At 47.7% G+C, this 23,434-nt stretch overlaps 6 protein-coding genes across 6 annotated transcripts; 4 read left to right on the plus strand and 2 right to left on the minus strand.

The window, feature by feature from the left end:
* Positions 1-296: 296 nt before the first annotated feature.
* On the minus strand, positions 297-4,796 carry F5J12DRAFT_929650 (RNA dependent RNA polymerase-domain-containing protein). The gene is made up of 16 exons (XM_051749505.1): positions 4,663-4,796; positions 4,492-4,602; positions 4,354-4,437; positions 4,159-4,295; positions 4,018-4,105; positions 2,978-3,966; positions 2,736-2,930; positions 2,489-2,661; positions 2,033-2,442; positions 1,890-1,979; positions 1,756-1,839; positions 1,663-1,708; positions 1,455-1,611; positions 1,367-1,400; positions 1,301-1,311; positions 297-1,252 (listed from the first exon to the last, which is right to left on the minus strand). Exons 1-16 carry the CDS (start codon positions 4,751-4,753, stop codon positions 476-478), a joined length of 3,477 nt encoding a protein of 1,158 aa, XP_051595666.1. The 5' UTR covers positions 4,754-4,796; the 3' UTR covers positions 297-475.
* A 1,220-nt stretch (positions 4,797-6,016) lies between these two features.
* Positions 6,017-7,433, plus strand: F5J12DRAFT_457302 (uncharacterized protein). Its single transcript, XM_051739532.1, has 3 exons — positions 6,017-6,548; positions 6,597-6,701; positions 6,754-7,433. Exons 1-3 carry the CDS (start codon positions 6,273-6,275, stop codon positions 7,267-7,269), a joined length of 897 nt encoding a protein of 298 aa, XP_051595667.1. The 5' UTR covers positions 6,017-6,272; the 3' UTR covers positions 7,270-7,433.
* Positions 7,434-7,511: 78 nt separating this feature from the next.
* F5J12DRAFT_726956 (uncharacterized protein) lies at positions 7,512-8,394 on the plus strand (the record flags this gene model as incomplete). Its single annotated transcript, XM_051741762.1, has 4 exons — positions 7,512-7,794; positions 7,856-8,101; positions 8,160-8,264; positions 8,300-8,394. The coding sequence occupies 4 exons, from the start codon at positions 7,512-7,514 to the stop codon at positions 8,392-8,394; spliced, it is 729 nt and encodes a 242-aa protein (XP_051595668.1).
* A 4,245-nt stretch (positions 8,395-12,639) lies between these two features.
* F5J12DRAFT_859908 (Rcb2.42) lies at positions 12,640-14,389 on the plus strand. The gene is made up of 5 exons (XM_051746832.1): positions 12,640-12,956; positions 13,006-13,185; positions 13,251-13,388; positions 13,445-13,883; positions 13,931-14,389. Exons 1-5 carry the CDS (start codon positions 12,728-12,730, stop codon positions 14,178-14,180), a joined length of 1,236 nt encoding a protein of 411 aa, XP_051595669.1. The 5' UTR covers positions 12,640-12,727; the 3' UTR covers positions 14,181-14,389.
* Positions 14,390-17,438: 3,049 nt separating this feature from the next.
* Positions 17,439-18,044, plus strand: F5J12DRAFT_907401 (uncharacterized protein; the record flags this gene model as incomplete). The annotated part of the gene is made up of 3 exons (XM_051748933.1): positions 17,439-17,651; positions 17,701-17,889; positions 17,994-18,044. The coding sequence occupies 3 exons, from the start codon at positions 17,439-17,441 to the stop codon at positions 18,042-18,044; spliced, it is 453 nt and encodes a 150-aa protein (XP_051595670.1).
* A 1,150-nt stretch (positions 18,045-19,194) lies between these two features.
* Positions 19,195-22,438, minus strand: F5J12DRAFT_786149 (uncharacterized protein; the record flags this gene model as incomplete). The annotated part of the gene is made up of 21 exons (XM_051743376.1): positions 19,195-19,507; positions 19,550-19,564; positions 19,712-19,842; positions 19,883-20,278; positions 20,324-20,378; positions 20,439-20,466; positions 20,619-20,787; positions 20,849-20,856; positions 21,195-21,254; positions 21,347-21,380; positions 21,435-21,468; positions 21,511-21,545; positions 21,588-21,621; positions 21,752-21,785; positions 21,828-21,861; positions 21,904-21,937; positions 21,979-22,014; positions 22,067-22,099; positions 22,141-22,174; positions 22,217-22,291; positions 22,366-22,438. 21 exons carry the CDS (start codon positions 22,436-22,438, stop codon positions 19,195-19,197), a joined length of 1,665 nt encoding a protein of 554 aa, XP_051595671.1.
* Between the last annotated feature and the right edge of the window lie 996 nt (positions 22,439-23,434).

Below are 23,434 nucleotides of genomic sequence, written 5' to 3' on the forward strand. Positions count from 1 at the left end.
GGACGTCAATTCCTCGGAAGTGAAGGGACTGCATAGGCGTGAGGTTGACAGCTGTCGTGAGCGTGTAAAGTATGTGTACTATGTCATCATGCGTGTGGGCCGTGCTATGGGTACATGAATCAATTGGTTGTACATCTCTTTCGACGGTGGTGCGTGCTGCGAGGGCAGCGCTCCGGCGTGGTAAACAAGGTGCCTGCCGGCGGCGCCGGCCATGTTCTAGTGCAACGCTGCTCACCGTTATTCAGGGACAGTTTACTATTGCTTTTTCACGTCGCACCTGGTTGCCTGGGTCTGCCGTACCATCAAGTCGAAGATGAGATTAGTAACAGCAGAAAATGGGATATAATCCGATGGCGGGATTTTCGTACAATGATTCAGTAACAAGCTGTGAGTGGTACTACAACAGCAAGATGAGGGAATACAGTACAAAGCTCGATCGTCGTCGTTCATACACTGAGTGTTCAATGTAAATCTGTCATAGAGGTAAGCCGCCCATCCTCGCCAAACAATCCAGAACAAGCCCGAGCACTATCAAACCGAAGCTGTGCGATCCGAATTGCTCGGAGCCAGACTCGCTGGAAACCCTCTGGAAGTGCGGGGTATAGATCCACGCATTCCAAGACTCCCATGCGCGTGCCAGTTGCCCACGTAGTTTTTCCACCGGGCCTTTGTGTAACTCCCCAACAAGGCCTTCCCTCGTAACACGAAGGAGGAACGACAAACTCTCATTCATCGCATGTAGTGGTTCTTTCTTGTATCCTTCGCTAGAGCCTGAGCAGGCCATAATTGTTCCAAGTACCAGCTCTTCTTCAGTCAGCGCGGTCTTGGAAAGCGAGTGTGTGGTGGATATGTATATGAGCTCTTCCCGATATATGGCGTACACCGAGTCTACTATCTTTACCCAGGATTGGTCTGTAGAAGCCCTATGGTCCGACAGTTTACGTTGCACGAGTGGTTGGAGCACATTTGATATAGCATCGTTCCAACAGGACTGCATGTGGCGGCATCTGTCATCGGGTAGTTTTTCGAGCTTGATGTTGCGGTACATGTACCCCAAAGCCCTAGAAGATTCGTAATAACTTGCTTTGAGATTCTTAGATTGGTCGGGCTGTTCCGATTCATGCCAGTCCGGCAAGGGATATGGCGTCCTTGGCAAGTCATCAACGCTGACTTTGCGACCGTTCTTGGCATAGTCAACAGCCTGACTGTGTAGCTCCGCAAGTTTGAGGCAGGTGGGATCCAAAGTTCCATCCTTGACAGCTCTTAAACACTACTTCAAGGCAAGATTGTGTAGGCTTACTTTCGACTCATCTAATAGTCACGTTAACGAAGTGAGGCTTAGCAAGATGGCTGAAATATTACTTGCCTGCTATTGTTATATGTTTGTCGGAGACTAGGCCCTGAGGATTAGGATCAGCAAAGCGACAGACAGACAGCTTGGTAGAAATCCATACCACGGCATCAGAGTTAATATACTCGACAATGAAATCGCAGACGTCATCTACGGTGCTTGGCCTGTCGAGTGTACGTGGTTTCGCAGGAGGGTATGTAGCCGGTTCATGAGGTTTTAGATCCAGAAATGGCTCGTACTGTACCACTTCATACATATCACTGCGAAAAAAATCGGTGGGTCTCTGCATAACGGCTCCCTAATGAGCTTACCCGTCCAGATCGCCGCCTGCCAGCGAGTTCGGTAATGACCGAGTCCCTGCAAGGTAATTAGTATGGCAAAAGAAGGTATGTCCCGCTCAGCACCTTGTGCAGGGAAGACCACGACATTTTTAAGCTTGGCAAATAGGCAGTTTTTGGGAGGTTTTCCGATGGCTTCCACACGCTGCACTGTGGAACAGCTTAAATGTACATGTCATAGATTTGGCAGAAGTGCTTACCGTCGCCCGGGTGTACGACCGGGCTCCTATAGACGAGGCACGCGCCGCTGATCCACGTAGGTTCCTTGTCGCCGGGATTTTGTATACACGCTGGTGACGACATTCTATCGGTGGTGGTGTTGGAAGTGCACTCGTTAGCTTACCAAAAATCTTTCCCTCTGGAAGGCAGTATATGTTATTGTATCCCACAGCGACAAACGCTGGTCCTTCATCTGCAACGCCAGGAAGCATGTAGCTTTCCGGAATAGGAATGCGGGCGCGATACTTGATGCCACGCACAACATGGTTGATTGCGGCAGAACGAAGACGAACAAGAAAGGGGCCATCCAGCTGCTTTTGCGCATGATCTGGATTCAGTTCGAACCCTAAAGTCTTCAGCCTTCTGAGAATATCTGGAACCCAGAAATCCTCGCCAAGGTTATACCTCTTCAGCAAGTTGGTAAACATTAGCATCGATCCATCAGCTCCATGTGTGTTCGACACTACTTTCTCTTGAAGTTCCAGGAAAGCTTGTATGGGGACACCGCGATCCTCAAGTACCATGACAAGTGGCCTATCCATTGGTGAGTGTTAAAACGTACCAAAAATATTTGGTTTACCTATTCAAGTGGACCGGCTTTGGTTCCGTGAATGCAGAGGCAATCTCTATTTCTGCCCAGTCTTTTCCCTGGACATCGAATTTTCTCATTGATGTCCGCAGACGCATATGTATCCCTTCTAGGAAGGGATCCACAACCACCATTCCTTTATAGCCAAGAAAACGAATCTGGTACTATAAATTGGTGTTCCGGTCAAGGGAATACAGTGAGCCTCTGAACAACGAATAGACTCTTTTTTGTGACATACCGCAGTAGGCTGGACAGCATTTGCCCCACCATCCGAATAATTTTCGCACAAAGCTTGCCATATCAAAGCGGCCAATTCTTGAGATATTGTTCCAATCCCATCTGTGAACACGATGCCGTTCTGTTGAATGTCGGACATTTCGCTCCACTGGGACTTGTGAAGTTCGACAGAAGGGTCAGTTGCAGTGAAGGCTTGCTGGATAGTTGTCAGCAGCAGCATCAAGTTCTGCGTCCCTAACTCACCCCGATACGTGCACCATACTTCGACGGAGAATAAATGACTGCTTCAAAGTTTCCAAGACCACCGCGTATGCGCTCTGCTGTCACCCATCCTTTGTCGGGGTGCCAAAAGCGGCTCATGAACCAAAACGCGTGAGTCCTGAGAGCAGAGGAGGAATATGCCAAAAATTTGAAATGTCTTCCCGCAAGCTCAAATCCCTCCTTCAATAATTTTCCTATCCGCTCCCGCACAAAATTTTCACTGTTGGCGTCTCGAGCACACTTGAATTGTTGACGGTCTTCGTCACGGAAAGAGACTCGAAGGAAGTAGTCTTCGTAACCTTTAAATTCCCGTGTGACCCTGTTGGTCTGAGTGACATTCGGTCCTTCTAATAGAAGTCGAGTTGGTGTGAATGTCACACGATGACAGAAAAAACGTCCGACTGGAGCAGTTAATCGTCGGTGACGGAGCTGCCTCTGCAGAATTGCTTCGAAACACTTCTGCAGGGGTTGCACCGCAGATCGACGAGCTGCAGCCTCTGTGAAGTAACGCATCAGTTCACCTGCAACACTTTCGTGGTGGCTGACGAGCCAGTCGATGCGGGGCATAAGTTTTAGCACGTCACGTGTATGGGCGATACCATTGCGCAAAAGCGCCTCAATCTGGAAAGCAACTCGCCAGTTGTCGTGAAACACTTCGAACCACCCGTCTACGCAGTTGAGATTGGCACCGTTGAAGAACTCTTCGTTCCTTGCATTTATCGAAACACGTCGGATTAGAGGATCGATGCCGGCCACAACACATGAGTCGTAAAACCTGTCGAGGACGTCACGCTCGCAATGGTCGTCAGGTAGAACGATGCGAATATGATGGGCATAAGGAGCAATGGCGCCGTGGCTAGCGCACAATTCGCCTACACGCCGGAGATAGTTCTTGTTATAATTTCCAGTCTGGGGGTGATGCATTTCCTCCTTCTGAAACACGGGAGGTGTCAACAAATGAAAGCAAATATCTATTATAGTCGATAGTCAGTTACCAATCCAGTGTAGGGGAAATAACTGACAGGGTTCACGGGTGTCGCAAGGCATTGATATTTCGGCTATATTGTGGTATTTCATCACGATACTGTAGCGCGTCAAGGGGTCCTCTATCTGCAATGATGTAAGAACAATAGCAAGGATAGGTCGCATTATTAATCCAATACCTCGATTCGCATCAGCTTGTAATAGCTCTCAAATTTGATCCGCGGCATGCTTTGCTGCACAACGTCCATCTCCCATTCTATAGAAAAGTCCGGAGGACGATCCCAGGGTCCTGTATTATCTGGGCGGTAGAAAGTACCTAGATCGTGTGCGATTAAACCCTACTTCAAAACCTTAAGAAAGAACGGGCCGCTAACCAATTTGGAACTTGCGAAGGACGAAACCATCCAGAGACGCATTGATCTTCCTCTGGATTTCCGGGTCGACGAAAGGGATCTCTTCTAGTCTCATTTCTAAGCCTACATCCACAGGTATCCCACTTGAATGAAACTCACCGACGGGATTAGTGATATCGTCTTGGTTGTACCATTCGAGGGGTTTACCATCGATCGCGGTCGGAAGGACGGATGCACCAGCACCATCGTTCGTCACATTGCCGTGATCGTCTGGATTGGGGGTCATCTCAAAGTTAGGTAGGAATTGTTTTCCGCCGAGCAGGAACAGACCAGGACATCTAGGTAGCACTTGATATTCTATTGCATTCATCACAGTGTACTTTGTAGTGGGGGCATGCACATTCGAGATGTGAAACTTCATGGTATCGAGTCGAAGATGAGAGCGATAACAGCGAAGGAGGAGAGCGCATGTTCTTTAAGAACCATTCTATTCTTGGTGACTTTAGGGCTTGCGTTACTAATTATTGCCCATTATCTGACTGTACATGGGTTGAGGGTTGCATACAAAGTTAAAAGGCCCGAGAAACGACCTACCAGCGTGGACGGCTCTATGTGTGGCCGCCCTCTCCTTCTACCTCAACGTCGTCAATTGCATCGTCACCATCCCGAGCGAGCATTCCGACTATGTCAGGAGGTGGTTCAGGGAGTTATGTTTGGGAGCCCTCAGATTTCGGAGCCATTGAGCGATTCAAACTAAATTATCTTGACAGTATCGAGCGGAGGAACACGATGCCCGGCCAATTACGAATGGCATCGATTTCGAGTAACATGGGTGGCGGTTCTAGATTTGAGAACTGGCGATCCCCTCTGTAGGTCAAAGATCCAGTCATTTTGACACGCCGCCGTCCTCCGTTCATTCCATTGACTTGTGTAAGTGACCTGGGCCGAGCGATCACGCTGTCACTTGCCTGCTTGCTGAGGACAATTCCCTAGTGGCTGGAGTATATTAATACCAAATGCCCTCCCAGACACTCCTGGACACTACAAGTACAAACACGGTTCATATTAACTTGACTGGCCTAGGCCGCTTCTGGGTCTGGGAGCCTAATATTGTTGTCACGGTGGGTGTTCGTGAACTGGAATTGCTGACCTAACACAGCCTTTGCGGCAGCCGCCGTTGTCCGGAAACGCGAATGGCAGACACCGGCATCCAGCTCATGTGTACGCTATGAACGCAGCCCAGTTGGATTTCCCCCATTCGTGAAATAGTTATTGCGTTCATTATACGTGATAATCCAATATCGACCATTCTCTGGCGTCATCGAACAGGTACATGCCAATGAATCCTGGCAAGTTTGGTGCGAAAGTGGCGCATCCACCTCCCTCAGTTCCCTGCCATTCCTTCCCAGAAGGTGGCATTTCGGTAAAGCATCCGAGACTGCGGTGCGTGCCACCTGGTGAACAATTGACTATCTTGCCATATGATCCTCAACGTGGACAAGGCATTCTAGGGCATTCTCCGCATCTGCGTCCGCCGTCCACCCAGAAGTCATCCTTATCAGGTAGGTTTAATTCGCCGTCCCTGATGTCGCAAAATGCCGCCTGTGACCAGAGCGACGACCACGGTGGACGAGGACAATGCAAGTTCATGGACAACACAGACGACGCTTTGGCTTGTCAAAGCTTCCGCAGGATGATAATAGATAAATACGAAGACATATCTTCCTCCCGGATTGCGAACTCTCCACAGCAGATCTGTGTATCTTCACCGTCGCACTCCTCTGGAAGGAACCTGCTGCATCTTCTTAATATTTGTTGCATCGATCGAGCGGCGCCGACCTTTTGCCCTTTACATTAATTCCTTGAGGTTGGTTATTGACTCGCACATCCCTTGCTCCTGTTGTTGGCGACTCAATCCTCCGACTAGGATTCTTTACCTTATGCTCACCCGAGCTCTACCCGCCGTCGGCCCCCCTTGTCGGCGGATTGTGTCCCGCTTTCAACTTGTACCGCAACTCAAGTGTGCGAAAATAAGCAGAGAGGCCAAGAGATTTCTTGTCTTCCTGCTCCGCCCTGCCTGGAACCGTGATTCGTTCCGTCTTCGACGTAAGAGTTCCGTCACGACACTGACGGAAGCGCTCACCTCAAGTTCGTGCGAGACGGATACTCTTGTCGACGATGGTGGGGAATCATCATCTGATCTAGCCCGCCGTAAGGTGAGACGACTTCGCCTCTATTAGCTATTTTTTAATCGCTCCAAACAGACGGTCCGCTTTGACGACGAACCAGCCATCTTCTTTCGGAAATCACGCATAACGCCGCCCAAAGGGTCGCCAACCAAGTCACCAGAACGACCGTGTCTTGTGCGCGTAAGTGCAAAGTTCTCTATTACTATCACGTCAAGTAACGTTTTATGTGTAGAGGTTCAGCGAACTATCAACTCCCACGTCTGACGACGCAAGTGACGGTGATTCACAGTCAATCTATGAAGACTGCATGTGCGACTTTGACCGTCAGCTTGTCCAACGTCTTCGCCCAAAGGACTCTCGCTCATCCTTTTTCTACGAAACGGAGTCCGGCACCGTCAAGTTTGATGAGCAAGGGTATGGACATTACTGTCTTACCAAGTATCTGGACAAACAAAGAGCAGAGATGATGAGTCCCCAAACGATCACGTTCGAACATCCCGCGTTACTACCATGGCCCAGTCGTAACCTCGCTCCTGAAATGCCCCAACCACTAACATGCGTACCACCATCTTCCCTGCAGCTTGTCATTTCCCCACCCCGATCTCGGTTTCAACGCTTGCAGCAGTGCATCGTGGACGAGATCGAAAACGCCGTTGCCATTTTGTGTATTGGGGTCATCATTTACACGTGTATATTTGTCTTCTTTTTGTATCGTGTCTTCACTGGTGGGCTTCTGCGATCACACTGACGGGACTTTGGAGCGACATCATTGGGTTCACACTATTTCACTCTACTCACTCTTTATTGGGATCTATTTTTGTGGGATTGTAGTAGTAAATGTATCAGTATACCCGAAGTACGCCGGTGTAACCAGATCATCAGATAAGGTCAATAGTAAATCGAATTTGCCAAACCGTTGGCGTCACGTGTTGCCACGGGTCATCTCCTGCTGGGTATGATCTCAGTACCCACACCCAACTCTCGCGATCCATGGTAGACGGACAACCGTCTCCGACCGATGGCCCATCGCGTGGCCGAGGACGTGGAAGGGGTAAGTCTCGTGGTGGGTTGGGCAAATATCTCCGTGCCAGGGGTCGTGGCCGCGGATACGGGCGCCCAGCGGAGTTCTCGAAGCGCCTCGTACTAGAGGGCGAAGAGGAAGTAGAGCTGGACCCTGAAGAAGCGGAGGAACAACGTCGCAGGTATGGGAAGAGGCAGCTTGCATCCAATGCTGATCGGTATGTCGAACCCGAACCGGAACTTGGATCAGACGGTAGGGGTGGACAATCGTGCTTGGAGTCCAGGGTTTAGCTGATGCACATTTTCTTTGGAAGGGGAGGAGATCAGGGAGCCAGAGGTGGATCTGTCTGCTTTTCTGGAGAGGCAAAAAATATCAGAGGATACGGCGACATCCTCTACCACTCTGCCCGATGACGACGACGTTGACCACGATTTTGATCACATAAGATTGGGAACGCAGACACGTACACGGTCCAAGAAGGGAAATGTTCATACAATTGCATGGGATGACCAGTTAGAGAAATTGCAGCGAGAGAAAGATGCTGCAGATGCTGCCAGAGGTCTGGTCTTCACTCGTAGTCTGCGTCTGTTAAATTGACAGGCGATGTCGTTGGCTAGACCTCAAGGAAAGATTCCGGGAAAAGTCTGGTAAGTTGCGAGAAAAGCCCGTGTCCTTTGAGCCACGCAAGCATGGTATGTCTGCTACGACCGACATTCTTTGGAGTTTGAAACAAGTTCGTCCTCTATTCCTTGCACAGACAATACTATTGTTGCCCTACCCCTCCCAACAGAACGAGCACCGAAGACACCGAAAGAGGAAATGCAAGATTTTTTGGATGAACTACTTGGCTAGCATGATACTAATCGTTTTCCCCAAAAATCAACATGACGTTCCCAATATGTATTCCCTTGTCTCTACGTGACACCCTACTTGAAGATAACCGGGATATGAAAATTGTCTGGACGCCCTGGGAGTTCCTTACAATGCCACGAAGTGACCACTACTCGAGGTACATGTGCAACATTCATTGTTCCCCGTACAGCCTGTATATCAAAGTGGGAAATGACTAGTAAGCGACATCGTATCTTCGGAAAGCAAAGGGGTAGACGATTAACTCTCAAGTCATCGAATACTTTGATCAATGACGTCTATCAGGAGAATTGATCTCCAGAACACGCGCAGCTGTTGGTTACGTTGAGTAAGGGTACTTGGCGTTTATCATGATCACTACACTAGCGATACACGGGCATGGAAATCGATGGAGCGTAACTGGTAAGTATGCTTGTACAGCAACAGTAAAGACTGCAACTCTCATTTGCTCTCAAGGCTCAGAAAGACGAAGACAAACAATAAAAATGACAGATATAAAAAATTAATCAATAAATAAACAGCTGAGGAAGACTGTCTCAGTGGGGAGGCTGGTTAGATGGTTGTCAGTATACGGAACATGTATCAGTATATCCAGAAAACTACACACTTCACGTGCACTGTGGCGCAATACGGTCATGCAATGACACAAAAAAAGCCAGTAATTGTGCCGTGATTGTACTCCTGGTCAGTTGGTATGGATGAAGTTTCAGTGGATCGCGGCAGCGGAGGCTCTTCGACGAGTAAAAGTGATTCGACGCTGGTAAACGAGTCCATTGGAGTGTTCGAGCCGGAAGATAGTGAACGCAAGCGTGTGGTTCAGCTAACGCGAAAGCCGGGATGTTATATATATACGCGAAGCCCGCAAGGCCTTACTTTATAAACTGGACGGACTTCGAGGGCCCCATTATTCGCCGGTTTGATGCTCTATTGTCTAGTATAGGAGCTGACCTCGCTAATACAGTCACGTGACCAAATCCGATCCGGCTGGTTGTACTGGACAATGGGGGATACGATGATACTATTGTCCATTTTTTACACGGTACTCGTCGCCATTGTCGAGTTCCGAACAATGGTGGTCAACCCGGTCAACAACGTATAAGAATTTTAAAATATGACTGTGGGCTGCATTTACACCCCCGCACTTATCTTCGAAAATAGCTGAAGCGAGTTTTACCGTCTCAAATGGACACCTTCATCTCCATCCTTGATGTTACTCGCGACGATTTGGACCGAATAGCAGACGACGCACTACCCATTGACGAAGAGCGCCCTGGATGGGGGCAGGGTATCGTTGATGCACCTTTCCCCGTTGATCATGAAATGCATGCCGGACTCACCGGCATCGGCGGCCTATGTACCATTTGCTGAGTATCGTCATTCTCCCACTGGTGAGTGTACCTCTGTTCACCTTCCTTGAATTTACTAGCTAACATATCGAAAATAGTCTCAACCTATTTGTTATAACTATTTATTCGGTCAACTACAACTGTTGTCAGTCTGGACTAGCATTTGTTTATCTTTATGGGCTGTGCTCCCTGTCGAAGTCATGTTAGAGTTTCATAGTTTGTATCACATTACTTCCGTGTGCAGCGGTCACCGGTTGCAACTCAACGATAGCATATTCATCAATATTGTCGCACTGCTCAGCTGGAAGCACATCTCTGCCTCCGCGTCGTGACTGTCGAGACGCACATGTGCATAGGTCGGATGTGCGGGCCTGCACACCCTGGTCTCATCTGGCTGTAACCAGTCGACGGGACCCCAAGTACGTACTAAGTATTTGAGCATGAGGAAGACTGTCATATCTCCCGAGTTTGCTTCCATTTCGCCCAGCTCTTAGGTACTGGTTACCTTGTAAGCCCCCATTTCCTTGGCTCACACCAGTTGGCTAGTTTTCGTGTATATTCTGACAAACTGTTCTGTTCAACTCAACTGTTCCTTGATTCCTTGATCATCCACAAGTCATTCTAGCTTATCTTTGTATTTATGTAAATTCATATCACCATGCATTCCGCTGACTACCATCACTACCACCCTGCAAAATAAGCACAGATCTGCCTGGGATGTAGTGCTGTTGGCAGAAGTTTGCCATTTCACCAGTGGCAATTGCTGGCCATAGTGTTCTGGATCTGGCAGAAGGTGGCAGAATAAACAAGCTGTCAGATTAATGTCCAGTCACATATGCTATGGAAATTTTAAACTGTATGAGCACAAATGGTTGACTCTGATGCTACAATGTCACAGAAAGGCTGCCCACCTTGTAACAGACAATTTCTGGTGGCTTGAGAAAGTCAACAACAAGTCTAATCACTGGTACTATGAATGCATACACTGCACAACATCAGCAGGCTCTTGCAATCTCTGTTGTCCACAATCTCCAAGAGTACTATAAATGCTCTGGTGTCTTTGCTGGTGGAGAAGCAGATGCTCTTGCATGGTGGGAATCACTTCCTATCAGTGCAGAAAAATGTCCATTAAAGCTTATGGCCATCACAATCCATTTGATGGTCCCTCACACAACTGATGTTGAGCATTATTTTTTGGACCTTGGTGGTGTTCAGTCTTGAAAGTGATGCAGCCTTACAGTCAAAACATTTTCAAATGCTTAGCAAAGCATGCATGCACTACTCTTACCATCTTTGGAAAATGGATCACACAGCTGGGAAGTCAACACATGGGAAACATGCCCACATGCATATCCAGCCAACACCTGGAATCAATACAGAACTGGCAGCTGACCTCAAACAGACTTTCTCATGGGTCCCACCACTGGCAGCTAACACTCATGACCCAGATGACTATCTTGCTGGCCCTGAATCCATCACAGACAAAGAACTTGTTGAAGCTTTCAAGGAGCTCAAGCATGAGAAAGCAGAGGCATGCATGAGTGATGCCCATCAGTTGGATGATGGCTCACTATCTAGAGTTCTTGATGGAGGTTTGTATGCATGAGACAAACTTGATCATGTGGATAAGGGGTTGGCTCCAAGAGGATTCAGGGAGGAGGTTACTGCACTTGAGAAAGCATTTGAAGGCAGCACAACTTGGGATATTGGCTCACTGATGTCATCAGAAGGTCTCTAGTTAAGAATTGATATTCATTTACAATAGTTGTATGCATGGTAAGTAGGGGGAAAAAAACTGATTCTGCCACCTTGCACCATTTCACCAACTGCCATTGTGCCATTGTGCTGGCAGATATCAACTGAAAATAATTCTGCCCCCAGCACTACCAGTGGGATGTGATGATTTTCGATGATAATCAATTGCGGAACTTGAAATTTGCTTCATTTTGTTACATTCAAGAGTTTTTATTTTTGGAGCTCCAATTCTCTCACCTTTGTTGCGACTACTCGAGTGTCTCAGGGTGAAGTACGTATGTAGTACACGGCGTGGATGGTGCTGTAAATAAGGTAATTGCCCTTTTCTAAGTTAGCGATAGACGGTGAATTCACACCTACCAGAAGAACAGTATTACAACCCTGCGGGACAAGACAATTGACCGCATCAATGCAAAACGGATACATACGTGACTAGTGACTGCTAGCCAGCAATACATACGATGACAAATACAAAATAACTATACGCTCGTAAGGGCACTTGAATTCTGCACTACACAACGATCGGCGCAAGTGAGATTGGAATAAATAATCAATAATGACAAAAGAAGGTCAAAGTAGGTCGAAGGGTAATAATCCCAGAAGGCGGCTAGAGGGGACGTCGGTAATTCCTCGTCAGGAATCGGAAAAAAATCGTACAGTTGGGGCCGGTACTGCAACAGGGCCAGTTGGCACTAAATACTTTTGACAAGCACGGGTAACCTGCCAGAATAATTCAGGCTGAGGATATTACTGAACGGTGTAGAAAAAAAATTACTCAGGCGATAACGCAAAATCCTCCCTGGCCCCACCCCCCGAAGTATTCTTCGTCAACAGGAATAAGGGCGTCCACTATTTGATGATCAGCATCGCAGGTAAAGTCATCGAGGGCGGTGAAGGTGTCCATGTGAGATTGATAACACTCGCAGCAATGCTTGTAGGGCAGAATAAGCAAGGGGGGTGCAGATGGCAGCCCGCAATTATACTTTGGCGATCTTATACCATTCCACCAGCATTGTTCAAGCTCAAGGACAAATGGGATCGCTTAGCACGCATTTATTCATTGTCTGGCAAAATTGGGTTGACCAGGCCACGTGACAGACGTGCGAGGTTTGAATTGCGAAGTCAGCCTTTGTTCGCCTAGTAGGCTCGCAGAAAGCAAGCGGACGCAACAATGGATTCCTTGCAACTCTATAAACGGTCCCCACTAGGGCCTAATGTCCACCATTTACTCTCTGCATTCTGTCATGCGTGCTGAACTCTCCGTCGGTGCCTTCATTGCTGCTGGCTTAGTTCTGGTTCCTTTGCCTTGGCATTGGCGTGCTCGTAACGTTGCGATGCTTTCCACTATTGTGTGGTTGCTTGTTTCAAATATTATATATGCCGTTGACGCTATAATATGGGCCGGAAATGTTGCAGATTCTGCACCGGTTTGGTGCGACATAAGTAGGTGTAGTCCACTGAAGCTTCACTGTCGCTTCTCACCGTTTCCCAGCAACCAAGCTGCAGGTCGGCACTAACATGGCACTTCCGGCATGCTGCCTATGTATTTGCATCCATTTAGAACGTATTGCGTCAGTCCGTCAAGTTCGCACTTCCCATTCGGACAGGATCCGGCGCAAGATTTTCGATGCTACACTTTGTTGGATGATACCCATCGTCTATATGGCCCTTCGTGAGTAGACCGCTCTTTTTTTCTCTCGTGACGCTAGCAATCAGTACCCATGAACTATACGATAGACTATGTTGTTCAAGGCCACCGGTTTGATATTATCGAGGACTTCGGTTGCCGCCCGACGGTTTACGTGTCCGTTCCTGCTATCTTCTTGATCTGGGTACCACCTATTACGGCCGCTCTTGCAACCTTCGGGTTTTCAGGTACGTCGCACTGTACAAGATCTCTTACAGAGATTGGTACTGACGTTTTCTTATAGCCGTTGCCGTTCGGCACTTCTTTCGTCGACGACTTATGTTTGCGAAGCATTTGCAGAACTCCAATTCTGGGTTGACTACTTCGCGTTACTTTCGGCTTATGAGCATGGCCGTCGTCCAGATGTTTTGGAGTTTACTAATAATGTCCTTTAACGTGTGGTTCTCGTGCCAGAACGGTTTGCGACCATGGATCAGTTGGGATAACGTTCATACGGGATTCTCGCAAATTGCCTATTTTCCCACTGTTCTTATTCCGTCCTCAACGCTAATTTGGACATACATTTTGTGGTGGGCATTGCCGGCGTCTTCTGTAATTTTCTTTGTCTTCTTTTCCTTCGGGCATGACGCCATGAACGAGTATCGAGAGTGTTTCTCCTGGGTTCGTCGTGCCGTATTTTCCCGTATTCCTGAAGAACAGTTGAAGAACTTGTCACTCCCACGGTATGGGGTACCATTCCAGCCCTTACTGTTACTGACATAAACTCAAGAGGAGGACATGGTTGCCAGTCTCTAGCAACTCCGCAGAAGTTACGAATGCAATTCCAGTGCAATCGGCGTACCTTCACGGGTTGTTCTGAGAAAGAGAGCACCGCGTACGACCGGGATTCCGTTGGGAAAGACACCGTGGAATTATCGCCTGACTCCCCCACCGACGGTATTCATTTCTCAACTCCGCCACTGTCCTTTCATTTATCGTCTCCTGGGAAGCATGATCATGATCAACTCGCATTCGCATGAAGTACGTGTAGATGTGTTGCTTGTCAGATTTGTATCCTACCACTGCCGCTCTTTCTTATGTTTTCCGAAATGTTCGCATACCCGCGTTTCGTGCATGGATATCTTGATTTTTGGATTTCGCACCCCCGCGTACCGTGTACCACTATCATGTATCCTCTTACGTCGTAACAGAGCATTGAGACCTCTCCCCAGCCTTGGTCGGGAACTTCTTCACACTCGAGCTCCCAATTCAGTGCCCTCAACCCCCCGCAGTCATCGACATTGCGCGTACTACATATTCCCTCTTGAATACGGGATACCCTGAATTATCAGACGTACACTGGTCGTGCCATGTCATGCTCACTAACAACGACGAAATTGTCTTCTATCGTGCCTCTGATGCCAACTGACTTATTCCTTTATGTGACTACGCTCAACAAGCGAAGAGCCCTCATGAATGCCCACCATGCCAATAGTATGGGCTCAAATAACGGAAACGTACGTCATACATACAAAGGTCCTCCAGGCATTTCTGCACACGTGTTCATCATCCCCATGCCCCTACCCCGTCGGTCAGGTGACTGGCCCAGGAATACTTCATTTACTACATTAACCTAATTGCAAGGGTTCTGTCGCACCTATAATTCACGTGGGAGCTAACTGACGACAGAAATTGTTTCCTTTTTCGCGTGTAGACACGGCTGGAAAGTCTGTCCTTTTTCATGACACGGAGACACTCGCTAGGCAGACATAGGGGTAAGGTAGTGCACGGTATTAAGCAAAGAATGGACCTGTTGTCAATAGCGAAGTCTTGCACCACTTACATGTATGTACTGCTCGACAACTTTCGCAATTTGCACCACGAAATCACGACTACCCACATTGAACATATGATACATCATTCGAAAACCCTCGTCAAGTAGTACCACTCAAATCAGCGAGAGGCGCGGCCGTAATACGGGGTTGCTACAGCCCAGACACCATCTAAGGTAGTACCATGGAAGGGAATGAAAGCTGTCGAGTGAAGACGGGTGCTCAAAACAGCATGAACTTGGAGAGAACGGTAGAGGGGAATACGAAGAATGAGGCGCAAAAGGAATTAAATGAATCTAAGCTTCCGATCCGAGATATTCGCAAAGCTGTCCGAAGTTGCCTCCAACTGGGAAACAGCGAATATCTCCAGACGCGCTGAAGCAAGCATGACCCCCTATACACCATTCGATAACTCTTAGCGAATAGTGACATCCCCCAAAAGCGAGAGGAACGGCGACGAAACGGGGCGAGATATGGCCACACAGCATCATGAGATAACACTTGGGGTTGGGAAGAAGGGGGTCCCTCGAACAACAACGGCTCAGGCAGTCGACAAAAACCTCTGGGAGATGGTGGAGAATACCTAGAGGACACGGAGAAAAAGGAATCACCCCGATTGGAGTTCTTGATGCCGAGTTGCATCGACAACGGCCACACAGAATTTGACAATTGAGGAGTCCACAAGAAGGGTTCAGCAAGGAGGATTAAAGGCCGAAAAAACGAGAGGAACAGCACTGAGATGCGTAGGATACGACATGTCCTCGAGGCACAAAATTCCAGAACTGCTGGACAATATCAAGCTAATTACACGGCAATGCAAGTCGGATGGCCACAGGTTGAACCCACCCCTTTTAACTGTGATTTCAAAGTCAGATAAATGTGAATCAAATGCTCTCGTAGCTACTGGATTGCCATGACTGGCACGAGCATAATACTAGGACTTGTATTTAGCGTGATAGGCATAACTTGATAGCACAAGCTGATAGATGTCCGATGAAGAAAATCAAGTTCACCCTGGGTTTGAATCCTGGACAACCCAGGTACGGCCTCCCAGATGGAGTATCCTAATACTGATAGTGACCTACGTACGTTGCGCCATCTCACACAGATAGTGTGTGCATCCCATCCACTGTTCAACTCGGAGATCAAACCTGCACTGTCTGGATTTCATCCAGCAATCATCTGCACATCACCCAGGCTGCATCCAGCAAGGAGGCCGCCAAACACCCTTGTGTGTATCAGTGGTGCGTATGTACATCTAATCTACTTTTCGACTTGGAGATTGAACCTGCATTATCTGACATTCATCCAGCGGTCATCCAGACATCATCCACAGTATATCCCGCAAGACAGCTGACAAACATCAGTGCGTACACCTGTTGGGCTTTGGCACCAGGATCTGTGTACCGTAGATTGGGTAAGCATCGCTTATCATGATTATTACATCTCTGGGCCCACGACAACTTGACAGGCCCCTCCTGATCACAATATTATTGGCACCTACCTACACTTAAGTGTGTATACAATTACTGCTGATTGTCAATTACTTGTGCCTAATACATTCAGTCACAGCCATACTGCCTACCTCACAGTAACCATTGACATTCATTGTGGGACAGTAAGCAAGCTTATCTACTGTAGATCTGACTCTCAGGTCATCAGCAGTCACTTGATCTTGAGTGTTCCAGGGGAAGTATTATTGATGGTTGAACACTCATTTCCTAGTGCTGAGACAGCAGAATGTAGGTCATCACAGTGTCCCCTGTATTTTTGTGCTGAATTCTTTTCAAAGGGTGGAGGCAAGTTGGAAAAAATGGATGGACATGCTTGGCATGCTGGGACAACAAAGTCCACTCAAGAGACCATGCAAGGAGGCATGAAAAAACAGACACATTTGAGCTCTGTTCAGTATCATTGTTCTAAGCACCAGGGAGCTTTTGATGCAGGGGGCTGTGTACCAGGTGATGGTGAAAAGTTCCCCAGTACCCATGATCAATCCATGCATGGTATTGGCCTTATTCTTGAGGAGATATCTGTCCCTAATGTGGAGGATGGCTTTGGGGAATACATTGGTGCAGACTTTAGTGAGGGGGGGTTCAGTTTCAAGGGTCTCTTCTTGAGAAGAGCCATGCCCAATTTGCAGCAGCTCTTTCTAGCTTACTTGATGAGGATAAATTATCAGATGAAGAGGGACCAGGGGAGCAAGATGGGGAGACACTGGATAGTGAATCAGAGGTGAATATGTTTATGGGGACTGGAAATGGTATGGGTTACTACTGCTAATGTCAAATTTGTGATTTTTGACCTGAATTTTAGAAGGGGATACTGGAATGAAATCTGATGGATGGATGACTACTTCTGAGGGAAATGAGTGGTTTCCATGGCCAAACAAATTGGTATGCAGCTATTAACAGAGAGGACTGACATTCACTAATAATACTCCAGTCTTGTACAATAGATATCTTGATGCACATCCCTCACTCTGTCTTCTCACAGCATCAACTTGATCTCTTGATGTGGCTACTACACATCAATGGCATTCAAGATGTACCATCTGTTAGAACAATGAAGACTCTTGAAGATGGCCTTCAAAAAATCTGTGGTATTGAAACTTTGCCTTTCACTGGTGCTTTTGGGCACCAATATTATATGAATTCATTTTCAGACATTATCAGGCAGGTTGGTGGTTCATTGCCATAACTGACAAATACTGATTATGATAATATAGGAGATGGCTAACCCACATATTCAACCACAACTTCACTTCTACCCAGAAAATTCAGGGGGACAGTTGAATGAGGCATACCAGGCCAGAAGGTGGTTAAAAGAAATGGATCCAACACAGCTGACTCCTATGATTCACCTTCATGGTCAAGATTTTTTCATATTTGAGCCAGCCCTTTTGTCAAATGGGCAGGTTTGCCACATGATTCAGTCACTTGTAGTCCTAAAAGTGGGTCATCCGACATGTACATTTCGTCCTGAAACTGGGACTAACTGACATTGGCCGGTGGTCCCTAGGGTTGGGTAGGCCGGACTGTGAAGGTGGGGTTGGCCTATGTCACAGGATGATGGATCAACTTCCCTGGAAGTGGGGTCGGCTGACATGACTATAGGATGGATTGATGACCTGGAAGTGAGGTTGGCTGATGCAGCTATGGGATGAATTAGTGTCCTGGAAGTGGGGTCAGCCGACACAGCTATGGGATGAATTAGTGTCCTAGAAGTGGGGTCAGCCGACACAGCTATGAGATAGATTAGTGTCCTAGAAGTGGGGTCAGCCAATGCAGCTATGGGATAGGTTAGTGTCCTGGAAGTGGGGTCGGCCGACACAGCTATGGGATGAATTAGTGCCCTAGAAGTGGGGTCAGCTGATGCAGCTATGGGATAGGTTAGTGTCCTGGAAGTGGGGTTGGCTGACACAGCTATGGGATGAATTAGTGCCCTAGAAGTGGGGTTGGCCGACACAGCTATGAGATAGATTAGTGTCCTAGAAGTGGGGTCAGCTGATGCAGCTATGGGATAGGTTAGTGTCCTGGAAGTGGGGTCAGCCAACACAGCTATGGGATGAATTAGTGCCCTAGAAGTGGGGTTGGCTGACACAGCTATGAGATAGATTAGTGTCCTAGAAGTGGGGTTGGCTGATGCAGCTATGGGATAGGTTAGTGTCCTGGAAGTGGGGTCAGCCGACACAGCTATGGGATGAATTAGTGCCCTAAAAGTGGGGTCGGCTGACGCAGCTATGAGATAGATTAGTGTCCTAGAAGTGGGGTTGGCTGATGCAGCTGTGGGATAGGTTAGTGTCCTGGCAGTGGGGTCAGCTGATGTGGCTGGGGGGAATGAACCATGACCTGGAGTTGTGGTTGGGCAGACACTTTGCAAGAAAGACCAATATCTTGCTAGTGGGTTAGTGGGGCTGGCCAATCTTATTACTCAGTACACTACTTCCTTGGTAGTTAGCTGGCTGAACCCACATGGTTGTGGAAAAATCCTATATCCTATCCTTATCCTGTGGTATTGAAGTTAACTCTACCAATCTGGCCATTGTATTGGAATTAACATTGGGCAAATTTACTCAGTTGTGTATCAGTACTTAAGGAGGAATTGTCCTGCAGGAAATTCCTTTTTTTCTGAACATTCAATGTCATATGAAAATTGAAAACACAAAGCAGCTATTTTTGATTGTAGTACATGCATATCATATGTATCAAGGTAGGGTATTTTACAAAGATTCCAACAGCCAGGATGATGTTTGCCCCTTTCCCTGTGTCAGTTTGGTAGCCCCTTTGGACATGCAGATAGTATAGGTTTGGGGAGGCTGAGATGTGCCTTGTGTGTCCTTCCCACAGCCAGGATTCTTGCACTCATAGGAATAAGTCTGCCCTGAACAACCAGCTTCCCACTTCTGAATGCTATAACACTGAGGGCACTGGGCAGGCAATTGTTGTCCCCAAGGCCTGATGAACTTGTCAGTCCAGACAAATTTCTCCACCACTACCTTCTCCTGCCACAACATCAGGATGATGTTGGAGTGCCTACCCAACATACCACAGTCACTCAGGGCATACCTGACTCACTTTGGACATGGAAGCCTTGAACAAGGGTGGAGTCAAGGACACTCATGAGGAAGGGAATGGTGGTGACTAGTTGAAGTCTCTCAGCATCAAAAAGCAACATGGACCTTGGCTTGAAGCTGATATGGTGTCAGTCATAACCACCAACATTGAAAGAAAACCTACTGTTGCACAGCTGCCTTCAGTCCTTGGAAGCTCTGCTCCTTCCTTACAGTAGAACCACATACAAAGAAGATGAGGTCTCCACCCTTGACAATGTTGGAGAGGGGTAACAGAAGGCCTTGCAGAAACTGCAACTGGTCAGATGGGAGTGACAGTCAAACAATGGTGACTTACCTCAAAGACCTCTGTGGCTATTGGAACCTTATTCTCCATTCCAGAGAACAGATCCCCCCTGTCTTCATCAGTATGGGTAGTAAGGAAAATGACTACCTTAGCAAAGGTAGTCAGACTTGAAGCTAGCTTTGATGCTGCAGTGTCATAGGCAGCTCTGGACTCCTCAGTGGCAAAGTTGAAGGGCAGTTGTGAGAAGTGGTAGGTGTCTTGTCTGAAATATCCCTGCAACATGGTGTGAAGGATATGCACAGGGGCATGGCCAAGCTCTAGAGACTCAAGGTGGAGGTGGATAATGGCAGTAGAGTTACCAGCCACTTCAGAGGTGGTGGCATGCTCAAACCCCCCAATGACCACAAGAGGGTGTTTCAGGACTGGCTTGCCTGACAAGTAGAAGCCCTGTACTTGGAGTTAGAAGTGATTGGGGTGGCAATATGCACTTACAAAATAGGGCTGAGGACTTTCAAATCTTGTCACTTTCCAATGACAGGAAACACACCTGAAGTTCATCCAGAGTTTGAGTCAATGGAATTAATTCATAAAAGGGAGGTTAACACACCTGAAGGTCACAGGAAGCTGGGTGACCTCTGCAAGGCAATCCTCAGGTACTACAACACACTTGTTACACACTACCCTTCTGCAACCTGCCTGATCACAAGGCCACAATGTCCCTCCATCCCTGCACATCACACAGAACTGCATAGAATGTTAGAAAGATGGATGGAATATAAAAAGAGACTTGCCAAGTTCCTCATCCTTCTCTTCTTGGCAACAGGGGCCTTCCTAGCATGGGCCTTGCTTGACTTGGCAGCATGTTTTTCCCTAGCTTTCAGACCAGCAAGAGATACCCTGGGAGCTCTACCCCCAGTGGTCTTCTTAGCTGTCTGCTTGGTCTTCACCATCTGAGTCTATTATGCCAACATTAGTGAGTGGCAGCAACATATGACACAGAAGGGAACAGTAGCATACCTTATTATCTTTACAAGACACAGAAGGTGTAGGGGACAAGCAGTAAGATAACAATAAATGCATTTAGTTTAGTACATATATCATGCAGCAGGGATAGATATCTACATATTTATGGAAAAGAGAAGCCAATGTATGCAACTACACAACACTGGGCACTGGATAAGCAGACCAAAGAGGGTGATATGTAAGTATCATCTGGACACCATGAAGTAGAAGTCCAACAACATACCTTATTGGATGAGACACAGCAAGGGAGATGCAGTGTGGCAGGAGGGAGATATGAATTGATAGCCTACTAGTGTGTTTTGTGAGTGGTACAGGGACACCAGGAACTGGGACAACATACCTTTTGTAGGATGAGACACAGCAAGGGGGTGTTCTGTGAGTGGTAGAGGGATGCCATGACCTGGGACGACATACCTTTTTTTTTTTGATAAGGCACAGCGAGGGGGTGTTCTGTGAGTTGTAGAGGGACACCACGAAGCTGGGACAACACACCTTTTTTTTTGGATGAGCACAGCGAGGGGGTGTTCTGTGGGTGTTTTGTGAGTTGTAGAGGGACGCTGTGCGAGCTGGAACGACGTACCTTTTTTTTGGATGAGGCATGGCGAGGGGGTGTTCTGTGAGTTGTAGAGGGATGCCGCGAAGCTGGGACAACATACCTTTTTTTTTTGGATGAGCACGGCAAGGGGGTGTTCTGTGAGTGGTAGAGGGATGCTGCAAAGCTGGGATGACATACCTTTTTTTTTGGATGAGCATGGCGAGGGGGTGTTCTGTGAGTTGTAGAGGGATGCCACGAAGCTGGGACAGCACACCTTTTTTTTTGGATGAGCATGGCGAGGGGGTGGTCTGTGGGTGTTTTGTGAGTTGTAGAGGGACGCTGTGCGAGCTGGGATGACGTACCTTTTTTTTGGATGAGGCATGGTGAGGGGGTGTTCTGTGAGTTGTAGAGGGATGCCACAAAGCTGGGATGACATACCTTTTTTTTTTGATGAGCACAGTGAGGGGGTGTTCTGTGAGTGGTAGAGGGACGCCATGAAGCTGGGACGACATACCTTTTTTTTTGGATGAGCATGGCAAGGGGGTGTTCTGTGAGTGGTAGAGGGACGCCGCGACCTGGGACGACTTACCTTTTGTTTTTTGATAAGGCACGGCGAGGGGGTGTTCTGTGGGTGTTTTGTGAGTGGTAGAGGGATGCCATGAGCTGGGACGACGTACCTTTTTTTGGATGAGGCACGGCAAGGAGGTGTTCTGTGAGTGGTAGAGGGACACCGTGACCTGGGACAACTTACCTTTTTTTTGGATAAGGCACAGCGAGGGGGTGTTCTGTGAGTTGTAGAGGGATGCCGCGAAGCTGGGATGACATACCTTTTTTTTGGATGAGCACGGCGAGGGGGTGTTCTGTGAGTTGTAGAGGGATGCCACGAAGTTGGGACGACATACCTTTTTTTTGGATAAGCATGGCAAGGGGGTGTTTTGTGAGTGGTAGAGGGATGCCAGGAAGTAGGACGACATACCTGTTTTGTGGATGAGACAAGGCAAGAGGGTGTTCTGTGAGTGGTAGAGAGACGCCACGCACTGGGATGACATACCTGTTTTTTGGATGAGACCCGGCGAGAGGGGGGGGTGTTTTGTGAGTTGTAGAGGGATGCTGCGAGCTACTTACCTTCTTTTTGAATGAATGGGCTTTGTGAGTAGTATGGGACACTGAACAACATGCAATAGACTGAGAAGAATGGCAGTGTCCTGGTGTGTGATGTGAGTGTTGAAGCCATGAGAGGTTTGACAACATACCTTTTTTGTTTTTTTTTTGAAGGGAGATGCAGCACGACGTACCTATTTTGTGTTTAGAGAGGGAGAGGTGCGAGAGATCCAGAGGATGATGACATACCAAAAATTTCGCTGAGATGCAGCAGGGCCAGAGAGTGGGATAATGCAACAACAGTTGGTGAGGGAGACACTGTGTGGCAAGAGGAGAGGAGCAAAAGACCGTGTCAATCCGGATACTTGGATGCACAGATCTTGATTTTGGACAGGTCATGTAGTGAGACCTATGATAATCTTGGACACAACCTTAATTGTGACATGAACAATGTCACGGCTGTCATGATTATCACACGTGTCTACCCATACTTCAGATGCATCTCTGGAACATTACGTAGGACTATATACGGAGTGGTCAGTCACCACTAGGCCAATTTCCAGTTTCAATAAGTGACTACATGTATTAAATGATCCGGTAGTGCTACTACAATACATTTTCTGTGAAATCCCAAGGGTAAGCCACCACTACTGCTCAGCCAACGGCACGAGGGAGTGCTTGCTCAGCTCGACAATGCAATTACGAGAATGTCAAGCGAACATTTAGTATTTAGTATATAGAAGCTGAATCCGGTGACAGTGGAGTCACGTGACATCGCTATTCGTGATGTATAGTACGACATGTGGTACTGACTCAGAGGAAGTTGCCGGCACTCATGGCAACTGAACACACACCGAGGCCGAGAATGTGACATTGACGGCGACCTTGCTAGTTGGACTGTGGCCAAACAACGGTACATAAGACTCAAGTATATAAATCCCCCC

Source organism: Pisolithus orientalis, assembly GCF_024613125.1.
Source record: "Pisolithus orientalis strain OTSU chromosome Unknown F5J12scaffold_50, whole genome shotgun sequence".
In the NCBI taxonomy this organism is placed as follows: Eukaryota; Fungi; Basidiomycota; class Agaricomycetes; order Boletales; family Pisolithaceae; genus Pisolithus; species Pisolithus orientalis.